Below are 14,462 nucleotides of genomic sequence, written 5' to 3'. Positions count from 1 at the left end.
AGCAATTCACAGCCACAGACGAATTAGAAAACCAGAACCACAATTTTAATGGAATCTTTAAAAAATCCATTCTGAAGCTGTGAGGGACCTATCTTCAAATATGTCCCATTCAACCTGATGCTCTGCCCAGATCTATGATCTTGAGAAATGAAATTCCCCTATTATGTACACGGTTTGCTGCATATTCAACTAGTGAGGCATCAAAACCAGTCACTATAATAAATGACTAACACTTATGTCCCACATTTATACAAAACTGTATTTTTGATTTTAAGCTTGTGTGCTAAAATGAGGTGAGGCACAATTAGCAAGTCCAAGGACACCGAAAGTTTCAGAGTCTTTCTGTAAAACATACGGCAAAACTCTTCCATCTGACAGCAAGGCCCTTGTGAAGATATACTATACTATCACAGCCATCTCAAGGTAAAGACTTTCCATGTTATGATCAATAAGAAATAAAGTGAAGCGACTACTAATAAAAAGCTTCTTTATATAACCCACAATGCCTTTAAAATTTTATTTTCAGCGTTTCTTACAGCCAAAGGAATACTACTCTGACATTTCTCCCCATCAGACCACAGAAGTCCTGCAACCAGTAATCTCAGTGCCCAGTGTACCAGTTTAGTCATTCACTTAAATAACTAGACTGTGAGAACCTAAAGCTTCAGATATAATTTGCTTTCATTCCCAGGCTTCTGCCAGCTCTAAATACAAAACCATACTTTTATGTCTGCTCATGCCCAGGCCAGCATTTATTCCTCATTTGACATAAGCCACATTTTAACAGTCTTCCTGAGGTGAGAGACTTTAAACACCATCTGTCCAAATAACCGTCTTCATAACTGGATAGAATGTGACGGGGACACTATACTGTAAACAAGCACCGTCTTTCGGATGAGACATAAAACCGAGGTCCTGACTCTCTGTGGTCATTAAAAATCCCAGGGTGTTTCTCGAAAAGAGTAGGAGTGTAACCCCGGCATCCTGGCCAAATTTCCTATGCCTCCTAATAATCCCCCTCTATGAATTGGCTACATTACTTTGTTCTCCTCCCCCTACTCCGACGGCAGGCGGAGCGAAGCGCCGGTTGAATTATTCTCAGTCGCATTTAATGGCAACGTCAGCTCAAAGATTTGGTTCAAACCACCAAATGGAGACTGGTGTGCCGACAAGTGGACCCTGCTGATGCGGGATTAACACTAGGATGAGAGAGATAACTGGATAGAATGTATCATTGAAACTGCATTTTAACTGTAATGCTTCCCATGCAACAAAGTTGCGTTGCACTGTTTAAATAACAAACCTCATGCTTGTTTTTATAAATATAATTACACAATCTGTTTATTCCAAATAGATACCCTGGATAAAGTTTTGAAACACTGATAACATAGTACATTTATTAATGTGAAAGTTAAATCTGCTTTTATACTTATTTGGACACAGACTAATGTCTAAGCACTACGTAGGCTGTAATACAAAGAACATCCATCTGTATTTAATTTGCCAACATCCAAATGGCTCAAAACCCAAAGAGTACAGTTAATTTTCTGTAAAGCCTTAAAAATCTTTCTTAAACCGCACTGCTTGTTGCTAGATTAGGGTTATTAGCCACTCATTTTATATTTAAGGATTAAGACACAAGACTAAAGACCAAATAACAAAATTTCCAAGCTTACAGTAAGATAACAAATGAATGTGTATTAATACTACCAATGAATTAAACTTCTGTTGTTTAAAAGTCATGCCTCAATATAAGCAGTGTGTCATTTCTGCACTGTGCAAAGCATCACACGCGTGTTGAAAAACAAACCGCACTTTCAGGCTGCACAGTGTTTCTACTATGATAGGCAGCATAGCTAAAATTTGTCCACAAATGTAGGCAGGGTTTTTTCTTCTTAATGTAGCACGATGTGTACATTCTTACCCATTCTCTTTAACCCTTTAGCTTAACCTGAATTAAGCAGGTGTAAAAGTTTAAAGCTTGTTTAACACTTTTTGTATAACAATTTACATTCTGTGGTTGACGAACATAGTGTTTCCAGCTTGAGAGTTAAAATCTGTGTAAGCCACTGTGTATGTACTTTACTAGTACTCGAGTACATAAATAGCACATTTGTGATAGGATAAGATCAATTTATTAGCCATATACAATTTCTTGCATTAGGAATTTGTCTTTTCGCATACTCCAGCTTGCTCTCCATCAGACACACAGGAACACAGACAGGGAGAGAGAAGCTTGGGGTCAGAGCGCAGGATCAGCCATTTAGACGGCGCCTCTGGAGCAGTTGGAGTTGAGGGCCTTGCTTGGGGGCCCAACGGAGTAGGAGTCCTCTGCTGACCGTGGGATTTAAACCAGCAACCTTCCAGCCACAGGCGCAGATACTTAGCCACAGAGCCACCTGTCTGGTGTGCCTCAGCTGTAGCACTCTTGATACAGTACGTATATGTTCTACATATTGCATGTTAGCATATTTGTCTAAAGGATATTTGTGTTATCCTTTCATGATATGCATGACTGTGTGCTCCTGTGACAATCAGCTCATTTCTGTGAGAGAAAACAGAAAATGGAGCTTACCCAGATACTCTATTAGCGAATTCAACGATGTCATCCTTGGTTCTGGGTCCTTTGTAATTGTATGCCAGGTCTCCCTTCAACCTTTGAAAAAGACAGATCACTGTACCACACTGACACTCTTTACAGAACACATATTACACCAAGCCACCTTATAGCACAGTGGGAAACCAAAAATGTATCAGCTGTTATAGACACTGCCCTCATCTATTTCATTGCTAAACATTTGCATGAGTAAAAGAAAAATGTAAGAGGAGCTGTAAGGCTGTAGAGGGGTTGGGGCACTTTTATGAGATGCAGGCTGCTGAATAAACTGTACAGATACAAAAGGTTTGCAAATATTAATATTATTACCACATCTGCACAAATTTACCAAAAACAAATTAAACAGCATGAAGCACATACCACCTACTGGCTCACACACAAAAGCCTGCAGCTCATAAATAAAATGAATTGAACTGCCTTGTCAAGGAATTCTATTCTCATTCCTGACACTAGCAAATGTAAAGGATTATTTTTACCTGAGCACTCTGCATTTTGCTTGCAGCTTACAGTCTATAAAATATATTCATGTCTTCCAATATGGTTATTATAGATTTGCATGCACATATTAAAATCTCAATTTCTTTGCCATTTGTTTCCGTATTTGTAAAACTTTAGTGGCCTAAAAACTTTGGCTTTTATACCAGTCCTTGCATTAACCAGAACAATGGAACAATGCAGGTTTTTCTTTAAAATGTCCCAATATCTCTCTCCTACCACTCACTGCACCAAAGACCATTCGCCATTACACAGAAGTTTAATGAGTTTCTGTAAATGGCAACAATTCTAATTAGTGTGGAGTCTCAGACTCCCAGGACTCCAGTCTCCTCAGCGCTCTGTCTCTAAGGCTACTCAACTCTGACTTAAGATACATGCCTTGGGACTTTCAGCCCGAGTCTCTACAAAGAAAATTTGAAGTAAAATCAACATAAAATGATCCAAGGCCAAATCCAATACACACGGTTTTGAAGTTCAAGACACAGCACTAAGGCCTTTCACATTCCCAAGAAAACTCTAAACTAAACTAAAAATGAACACAAAAAAAACTAAAAGTGAGATCTTGAATTTTGGTTTTAGCAATAGAAATAATTAAATGTTTTCAAAATACCCATTCAATTTCTAACCACTTCTTCCAATTCAGGGTCATAACGGAGCCAGAGCCTATCCTGACAATTAATGAGTGCAAGGCAGGGTACAAGGAAGGGATGCCAGTCCATCACAGGGCAGGAACACAGACAGACACGCACACACTCAAACCAGGGCCAGTGTTTCGAGAAGCCTTTTAACCTACCAATACGTTTTTGGACTGCTAGAAGAAACCCACCCAACCAGAGGGAGAATATACAAACTCCATGCAAACCGCACACCAGGTCCGGTATCGAACCTAGGACCCCAGCACTGCAAGGCATCAATGCTAACCATTGTGCCACCATCCCGCCTTATGCAAAATATGTTGTCATTAATTAATTCATTTTTCACAGCTGATTTTCAGAAGGACCTTTAAAAGAAAGTGACAATTCTTTTAAGTCCTTGTGAAGAAAAGTTTTTTTCGTCATTTAGAAAAAAGCAGAAAGACAGTATGTGAAATACTTCCACGTGGTGATATCTCTTGAAAAATGGTTTTGCTCACTGTAAAGTGTTTTTAATTTTTGTTTCATTGCGTTTATCAAAGCAGTTTAAAAACAGGCAGGAGTCCACAGGAATTTTATGTCAGTTGTCTATAAGAGTTGGATAGTTTAGCAATAGCAATAGTTTAGCTACAGGAAAGGGCTACCTACTTTTCATTCGCAATCTTCAGTTAATCATAATAATGTACTGTTTAGTTCCAAATCATTTAGAGAATATTTTATTATACATTAATGCAAAGGAACAGCTAAATGGGCAAGTACTGTTGTAGCTAAAGTACAATTGTGAGGTCCTACAACAACAAACTCCAAGGATAAAATGTATCTGATTTTATTTAGTAGGAGCTGTTGAAAAAGTAGTGAAGTTTAATACAATAAAATTCCACATAAAAAGGAATATTAATAAATCTTGTGAAAAAAAATAGATACAAAAGTAGATACTCACAGTTTTATAGTGGGATAACCTCTTACTCCAAATTCTGATGCAACACCTAGGAAGGAAAATTAGTCAGCTTCAAATTACTCATTCCTCTTCAAATGTTAAGTAGACAAGCATAAGAATAAGGGAAACAGGGCTCAAACTGTAAAGGTACTTGCTCAGAGTGCAGTTTGGGCCCAAGTCATTAGGTCACTGGCCAAGTGTAACCTGATTTTCCCAAGAAATGGTGGAATAAAAAGCATTGATGGGGAACTTGTACTGCCTTTGAGAAGTTCAAGTAGGTAGCTGCGTCACCATGCGTAGGCTGCAAAGGAACAAGTAAAGGTTTATTCCATGCTGAAAAGAAGAGAGAAAACAAAGTTTCGGCTGTGAAGCCTTCTTCAGGTGCGAGTTCTTCACATCCAAAGAGGGCTCCACAGCCGAAACGTTGCATTTCTTTTCTTCTCTTTTCAGCATGGAATAAACCTTTATTTGTTCCTTCTTGCTTTGAGAGCTGCGTTATTCCTTCAATCCACGCTGAAAATCCTTTTATGTCACGTCGGAGCTCACAGTATCTCAAATGCTGAAAGGCTAGTGAGTAAGTAACTTGAGAGTGTTTCCAGAACTCCAGTGCAGGTACAGGTCTTTCATCAGTTAGTCAAATGGCATAACCAAATGGGTTCGTGATTCAGAGAAAAAGGCTCATTCTACCCAAGTAGACTGGAGAATTGTTGCACTGAGTGGAGTTTAAAATAGGCTAATTCCACATAAAGATCATAAAATAAAAATAAATGGTGCTGTTCTTTACCATTTGTTTCAAAATGTATATATCGAGGGGTTTTAGGGAGAACACAGAATCAGTCAACTTTGTACTCTCTTTAGGAAAAGTGTGAGATTGCTGTAAGGTTATAACAGGACACTTTCTAGAACTAATTTATGTTATGGACACACAAGGGAATCTGTCACACTAATCATACAAGTGACAGGAATAAGGACTGTCATCTGAAACAACAGTGTAATCCCTGGATGTCATTGTTCATTCATTTTTTCATGGGTGAACTCAAGCCCCTTTTCCAAAAGAAAGACGGTACATATCACATGCATGTTTTAATTTTTTTAAAAAATATTCCAGGCTGAGCCAACAGTCTCCACCTACCTCTACCTAATCTGGCTAAAGTGACTTTAGATCCGTCTGCCTTAGTTCAAAACATTTCTCAGCAGCCACCAAATCTACTGCATTAGGCAGGATTTTGTGCAATATACAACAGGTACTGCATATCTAGTCCCTTTTGCCAGATAACATTATTGGACTGCTTTTATAAACCAAAAATCAATGCATCACAATTTTGATTTGCATTGACATTAACCATTCAGTACTATTTCTGTTTTGACAATAAGGAGTAATGAATATTACTAATAAAGTCTCTGGTATTTCAGTCATTTACATTTAGAATACATGGCCGTTTTACTATGAACCTAAAATAAAACAGCCCTGGCTGAGGTTTACATAAGCTACGACTGAACATTTCTGCTCATTTATAGATAGAACAGAATAGTGTAGTGAAAACTGGACTTTAGCAGTGATTTTGTCACCAAGCTTTCTTTCCATGGGAAGGAAAGGGTTGTTAGGTGGCCTTCCTTTTAATCTTCCAAAAACGGCACTATGCATGACAGCTAATCCTGCTAGCTATAAAAAAATTGAACAAGCTCTCTCTGGCCTTTGTAAAGTGTAATCCATAACACAGCATTAAATAACACATCTGAGTAATGCTCAGGAGCCCTTTAAGTAAGCAAGTCAGGCACACAAGTATTTCCAGAAGAGATAGTTTATCCAGGTCTTGATCTCACTTCTGCAAGGCCAGTATATAAATAGCTCTCATTAGAAGCTGCAGGATCCTCCCTCTGACCAGCTTAACAAACAAGGCTCACCCTAGCCACAAACAAAATGAACTACCGACAAAGCCACTTAATTAACCCTCCTGAGGAACAGAGGAATTAAAAGATTTAGTCATGAAAAAGTTATTGAAAATGTCTAGAAGGATAACACAGCTCCAGCCATCTGGCCAAAGGAATTAAACTAATTTATAACCAACAAAGGCACTCAATGTGACATATACCAATAAGTTTACACAACACAGCAATTAAAAAAATCAGCAGGTGAGCTTTAAATCAAAATGCAATCCTTTTAATAGGCAAACAAAATAATCAGTATCGATCAGGTAAATTCTGAAAGTAAAAACTGGGCATGAAGATGCGTTACAAAATTGCCTGATTCAGAAAATGTCAATTTAGAAAAAGAATATTTTACAATTGTTAATCTTTCTGTACTGCACTTCTGTTAAACTGCACTACAAATCCAAATGCTTCACATTGCTCTCCATTAAACACTTTCAAAAGCAAGATCCTGAACTTGGAGGTGGAAAGCTCCACTGACACAACTTACTAGAGTAGGCGGTGGCATCCATCTTCCCGACTCGTACAGGAGAACCAGAACTTCTCATTTCTGAGCCAACTTCATGCCATATGGGCTCCAGCTTTTTACAGTGTCCGCACCAGGGAGCGTAGAACTAGAAGGTTAAGAAATTGCATGAAAACTCCAAAAAGATATTCGATACCTTAACCTTTCACAAGTTCAAAATGGTTTCCCTGCTTCGAATCCAACACTGCTGACCTGTGTACAAAGCCTTTTTTTAATGAAAACAATCAGCCTCATTAAAGAAACGATGATCTGTAAAGAAGAGTCTTTTAAGGAGCAAGATATTTGACTGGACTTACATGATACTGCTTCTGCTCCTTTGTGCTACAAGATAGAATACATACTACACATTGGACTGTGGTTGCATAAAGCATTAAGAGCATTTGGTTATGTTTAAATTTATTTTTGTTTCATCTATGTTTTTGGCATGCACACAAAATATATGTGAAATGAAGAAAATATTTTAAATACCTAACTTTTGATTTGAATTTCTAGGATTTTTAGTATTTTTTTCACTTTTTCAAAACAGATCTTGACAATCTGCAATAGCACGTAAGCACGCAATCTTTAAATAGCACGATTCAATAGTTTTTCAATAGGTTTTAATCTTTTCCCACCGTTTGCAATACTTTACAAATCACAACCTACTGTTAATAAAATTACGTAATATGAGCCGTGTTCTTGCATATATGAACTCCATGAAATACTGTTAGTGTTTTGCACATTATGACACTGTTGAGAAATACCGCCAGGAACCCTTTTTCCCCATTGGCGAAGTGCTAATGAACTGACATCTCTTGAGATATTTACTCTACACATGAGACTAGTGTCATATCTATGAAACGGTACCAACAACTCACTTTTCCTATTAATACACATTTTTACATCCTAGACTCCTTCAATAACAACTCCACAAAGTGGGAGGAGAAGCCACCTTTCATTTTAATATTTTGTAGGTCATGAGCAATTGAAGAAGCAGTTTTTAACAACAAAATATTAAAACATTTCAGAAATCTGGATTCACGTGTAATGTTGTTGGTACTGGGAGTTGAAATAACAGTGACGTTTGAAGGAGTACCATTAAAAGATATAGATATGTTTATATTTCAATTACAACTGACAATGATTCTAATGGTTCATCACATTTTCCTCATACGCTGCATTATGGCTATTTATTGTGGAGGATCCGGTTTTGGTAAATGGTACAATGATAAAATGAAAACAAGCTATATCCAACAGGGCTTTGTAAAAACAACATGAACTGCACAGCAGTCTGACCCTCACCCACCAGAGACTGCTGAAAAATAAATAGAGCAGGTTTCTCACTACAGCCTGAACTCACTGCTGCCCCACCTGCTGGACACTGCAGGAGACAATTCTGGCTGAACCAGAAACCACCAACAGTGAGGAAAGAACCTATTTAAAATAGCTATAACAGGTTGTGAAGTTTGAGACTGTTATTTTCTTTAATAGACTTTTTAATGTGCAGTTTACCCATCTATTTAGCCGTGTTACAAGTATTTTACACATCTCGATTTTATTCCGATACTTTTTCAATGATGTGTAGCTTCTGAAATGCAGAGTCTGAGCAGTTTCAAATGAAGAAAATTTTGCACCATACCAATGAAGAATATTTAAAAAGTTAGCTTTTTAGGCAACGTTTAGGCTTTGCTTGAGAGTCTACTGGAAATAATCCGCAGTTGGGTTACACAATGGATTACAATAGATCTAAATTGCTGTTGTTTACAGAAGATATTTGCTCTTCTGGCAGCAGTACATTTTTGTCTCATTCAAGAAAATGTTTAAATTTAACTTATCACAATTTGAATTCGTCATCTAACTTCAGAATTTACACTGTCATATTCTGAAGCCTAGTTTTGACAGATTTAAGAAAATTCATCGTGCATGTTTCAAGTTAGCTTACAGCACATCTTCTAACATCGTAAATCATAATTCACAGTTCTGATAAACTTGTTCATCATTCATAATATTTAGCATTGGAATCACAGTGCATGCTTCTATTACTATGTTCAGAGTAGACACTCATCTTAACTTTGTGGTTTCTTTAAAATTCTAGTTTTAAGAAGACTGAGCCCAATGTTTGACACTGACTGTCCTAGGTTTTGTTTAAAACTCTTAACTAAGATTTGTTTTAAAAGCACTTTGGTACATTTTGCAAATAAAACAAATTACTACATAGCTAAGAAAAACATCAGAGCTGAATTTGTGATACAGCCTATAACAAGGTGCTCACTCCAAGCCAGTGAAATAAACCAACTTGTGTGAATATGCCAGTTCAATTTGTAAGGGCTCACTCAATATCGCCAGAATAAAACTTGTATGCACGACTGCTCTTTCTCTAAATAAACAGCAGAGTCTATACTGACTTCCAAAGGGGATAACATGAATGGTGTCATCAGGAAAATTCAGAAAATCAGTTTGTCTACTTTGCCTGAGCAACCATTGTTCTAAAAACATTACTTACGTCAACTAGCCACACATCATCCATTCTGCTTGCTTTAAACCTAAAAAAAAAATAATTAATGGAAAACAAATTATGAACAACAGCAAAATGTCCATTTGTGTGCCATATGGAACATGAATATGGCATAATACGGCACACAATCAAACTCAGGTTGTTTTTTTTAAAGTTCTTACCATTTTCTACAAAGGCCACACATGCATACTGTTGTACTTGCATACTGTCTCTTCTGGAAAAGTGTCATATAAGAATACTCAAAGTTTTAAATGTACAACTTTAAAAACCTCAACAAATCAGAAATTAATGTTTCAGAGAAACAAAATACTAATCCTAAACAAACTGTAGCTTGTTTCCTTTCATTGCTCTTATTTAAACTATATCATAATGTCACTTAACATTATTTAAGCCTTAAGTTATGGATGCTTCATAACCACCAAACACATAAGGAGATTACCATAGGATTCAATATTTTGTACTATATCACTGTAGATTTTAAACATTAAGTCTGGCAAACTCGATTATACTCATAACAAAGGCACAAGAATGTAGTAATAGTTCACACAAAGATTAAAGGCTGTGACGATAATGCAATATTACCTAAAATGTTAAATATTGAATGAACGTATGGTTTCAATATGGTGTTCCACCATATTTTCTACGTTACAATGTATAAATGAACAATTAGAAAATATCCAGATCTTACAGAGAATACAGTGGATAGGATTAAGGGGAACTCCTTTCAGACACTTTTATTATACTAACTTAAATACAAGTTACTGTAAACTTGCCTCACTTATCTTGCAGGATCTTTAGACGTTTTAAGTAAAGTCGGTAAGCACGTGGTGTTTCTCAAGAAGCATTTAAGTGACATTTAAACCTGCTTTCCCAGGTATTAGACATTCACCGACGCAACTGGATTCAAGCAGTGAAAACCCCTTAATTAGTGAATTAAAGAAACTGTATGCGCAGGGTAGTTCTGATACAGTCTAGCTTAAACGCCTCATTCCACATATCTCGTGTTAACGTTTTCGGCAATTAACCACGTACCATCAGCAACAATCAGAAATGACAGACAAAATTCACGAAAGAAAATAATAGAAATAATAATTGTGCGCTCCAGCATCACTTACGAGTCATCCAGATCCTCCACATAAGCTACTACCGCTGTTCTACACAGAAGAATCACTGCAAATAAACAAAGAAAGCAACTAAGAACAATTGCTTAAGGAAAAACATCATATATTGTTAGAATATCAGACTAATAATATGGACTTTTGCAGTCAAATAAGTAAAATGAAATTATAAATCTTTTTGCAAACAAAACAGTGTAGTGTTTTAGCCTAAATAAATGCAAAACTACACTTAATAAATATTTTGCAACGGCCGACATAATAGATCATGTGCATTATCAGAGCTGCAAAAATGATTTTTAAAATGTTTTTACCCGCACAAACCAAACTGATCTTTACTTCTGCCATCTTTGCAATAGGAAGCACTAAAGCAGGAAACACAAAAGTGGGGGCACTGCGGAGCATGCGCGGCACCAGGGGCACAGACACAGGAAGCCAATGTAGTTGAAGTGTGCAGAGGGAAGTGTTGAAGTAAATTGTCTGCCGGAGGCTTTTGACTAAACTTTGCATCGTCAGAAGACCATAGTGCTTTGTGTGTTTTATGCCAAAGTTAATAACTTCATCTGCTTTTAAGCTTTGAGAAAGGCTGTCATTCCATTTATGTCCCCCTTTCTTAAAAAAACGGACAATGTTACCAGGATCCATAAAAACACCAATTAACGTTTCACTCTGAGGCCAGTTCCATAACAGTAAATGCGCAATTTTGCTCATCACATTACGACACATTAAGAATCACCCTCATCTTGCCACATCCATGAACAGTTGACTGACTGACACAGCATAGACCCATCTAAGTGCCAGGTATGGTATGCATCTGATCTGATGATTCAGTTCAAGTTCAAAGTTTACTTATCAAATGCACATCATTACAGCGTACAGCAGTAATTGAAAAGTAAACATTTATTTCTCTGACCATGTAAATATTTATCACTTCAAAAACTCACACCAGCTAATCAATTCCAAAATCTCACCAAGAAGTTCTTGAGGAACAGAGTGTTAGCTTCCACAACTCGGCCAGACAGTGTGTTCAAGAAACCCACAACCCTGTGCAAAGAAGTGGGCTGTCTTTTCAATTATAAATTCACCTCATATTCATGTTGATAATTGACCTTGTGCTCCTTCTTTCATTTCTGAACTTAATGTTGTATGTTTTTTTTATTGTGTGAATTTCCGTTTATCTGTGTTTTCAAAAGGAGGACAGTGAAAAAATATTTTCAGTAAGCATTTGTCAAATTCAGTGTAACCGGTTTGGTATAAATAGTGTACATTCCTGTCACCTGTTCTGTACATCACCACTTGTAATGCTGGATACTGAAGTTCACTGGTCATTTATCTATCCAGTCATGTCATTTTTATTTCTTCATCTGATACTACAGTGTAATTCATTCCCAACTTCTGTATGTATTTTTAAACACCTAAAGAAGGCTTCACAGCCGAAATTTTGTTTGTTTTCTTCTCTTTTCAGCAGCGAATAAACCTTTACTTGTTCCTTTGCAGCCTACAAGTGCTAAAGCAAGCTAACTAGAACTACTTCAACCTATGGACACATGTTCAACAGGGCTCAAGTCTTATGAGCAGCGCAACCATGGTATAACTGTCACATTCTCATCTTGGAAGAAAACCATTGTTATGTGAGCAGCATGAGGATGTGCATTAAGCTGCTGGAAAATCTGAGAAATCCAAAAATGCAAAAGATAAATGTGTAACATCATGTATTTAACAGGATTTACAAATATACACTATTACAATACATGTGCATCCACTGAATGTTTTAATTCTGCAGTCAGCCTGGAAGCTATAGTAGACATACTGTAAGAAACAATGCTGTTTGAGAGAGAGCGTTCAAACCAGGTCATGATATATCACTTTGTGGTTTTTAATCACATGTTTAAAAATGTGATATCAAAGTGCCTTGTCACTAAAAACTAAAAGCTTAAATTGTGTACAATATTTATTTTAAATTTTAAAACATTCATCCTTAATCATATTTGCTTCCAAAGTATTCTGTAGATGTGTGCTAACAGTTTAATCGATACAGAGTTTTTATACAATCTGAACCTAAATTTAACATTTTGAATAAATAATCCAATAAATTAAAAACTGGATTTGTGAGTAAGAATTTGTTTTATCACAATGACATTAAAGAATATTCTAATTGCATCCTTTAAGTGGGAGACATTAAGTTATAATGTGTACAAACGTTTGACACCCATTAACCAATAAAGATTTTATTTTGAGAGAATTGCTTTACACTTAGTTTTATTTGTCCTGAAAGACAGGAAAATAGATATTTTACAACAAAATTAAACTTCAAAGGCTGATAAATTCCAACACTGTTTAAACCGAACATAAGCTTACAACAGTAAAAGTGCTAAAGATGTAGTTTGACTGGATTGGAAAGATATAAACACGTGTATTTTATTAAATAATAAGTAAAAAACCCAAATCTGTTATATGCTTTACCAATATACTGTACCAAGAAGGCATTACTTTTTGCTATGTGTGCTTCACTACGATGGACTGACGGGATGTCCAGAGTGTATCCCAGTCTGAACTCATTGTTTGCTGTGATACTGTCCTGCTTCCCCACAACCCCAAATTGGATGAACTAGATAGAAAATGGATCAATGGATGTGGGGTTCTGGAGTGAACTGGTGTTTTAAGAAAACCTTCAGCATTTATTTGCTGGTTGGTCTCCATATTTGAAGCTAAGGAATTTAACTTGGACCTGGAATCCTCACGTGATTTAACAAATTATATCAAATATTAGTTATTACTGTGTTATAGTGAGTGAAATTTGTTACACACAGTTTGATGGTTCGGTGTTATATAGGAAAGCTTTTTAATTAACATAAATAATGGATGTATCTGAAATTTGTAGCTATAGCTCACTGGTTTGAGGTGAAACAATATGCACTTCACCCACTTTAAGCTTTTTTCTAGATTTTCTAAACAAAAATGAAAAAGACCAAAGTAATTTGAAGATAGGGTATCATGGGGAACCATTATAAAGCATAGTTAATTTTACACCTAATTATGTACAAGTGATGCAGAAAGATACTAACCAGATACTAATGAGACAGTAAGTGCTGATGATTCTTTAGAGTGTTCATTCTTGAGCTATTTCAAGTATCTTTGGCTCACAATACTTTATTTTAAAACCCACTGCAATAAAAAATACTCACTTCATTGGTTTAATGTGCTATTAAAAGGGACAGCTTGGCAAACAAACATATACCTGAATCAAATGTATCCTGATGCTTTTCATGCTTGGTTCTTTATTTCTTTAACGTATAATTACCTGCAGCAAAAACTGGGTAACACTCATTGAGTTAATTCTTTATTATCTGTTGTGTTTGTTTAAACAACATATTATTAAAAATGTGGCATACCTCAAGGCCTTGAATTTAGTCAAATTTCTACGTTAGCTTTTTTTACAATAAAATGAACAATAAATATCGAGCTTGTTGCATTTTTTTGCTTTCTCAAACCTACAGTATCGAAAAATGACTGCATATAATGACTGAATCACTTTAACTGAATTCAGTTCAGTAGAGAATGCTACTTCTAGAAAAATGAAATAAACCTCATGCTGAAGAATTTGCAAAACTTGTGGTGGTTCTTCTTTGATGGAAAGCATACAAACCTGTATTTTTTTAACAATGAATGTTTCCTGTACATAATATTTTATCATTTTGATTAATACCAGTGAAGAAG

At 36.2% G+C, this 14,462-nt stretch overlaps 1 protein-coding gene across 1 annotated transcript in view; it reads right to left on the bottom strand.

The window, feature by feature from the left end:
- LOC148657462 (protein disulfide-isomerase TMX3-like) overlaps positions 1-11,149 on the bottom strand; it is a 45,733-nt gene extending 34,584 nt beyond the window's left edge. The window contains exons 1-6 of the mRNA XM_088643760.1: positions 11,060-11,149; positions 10,746-10,800; positions 9,619-9,658; positions 7,101-7,224; positions 4,685-4,730; positions 2,576-2,656 (exon numbers count right to left, since the gene is read on the bottom strand). Of these exons, the coding sequence (XP_088499886.1) occupies positions 2,576-2,656; positions 4,685-4,730; positions 7,101-7,224; positions 9,619-9,658; positions 10,746-10,800; positions 11,060-11,093 (380 nt within the window). The 5' untranslated portion in view covers positions 11,094-11,149. The remainder of the gene's footprint in view (positions 1-2,575; positions 2,657-4,684; positions 4,731-7,100; positions 7,225-9,618; positions 9,659-10,745; positions 10,801-11,059) is intronic.
- Between the last annotated feature and the right edge of the window lie 3,313 nt (positions 11,150-14,462).

Source organism: Lepisosteus platostomus, chromosome 8, assembly GCF_059453375.1.
Source record: "Lepisosteus platostomus isolate fLepPlt1 chromosome 8, fLepPlt1.hap1, whole genome shotgun sequence".
NCBI lineage: Eukaryota > Metazoa > Chordata > Actinopteri > Semionotiformes > Lepisosteidae > Lepisosteus > Lepisosteus platostomus.
The sequence above is the reverse complement of the archived record's forward strand: the minus strand, read 5'-3'. Positions and strand labels throughout refer to the sequence as shown.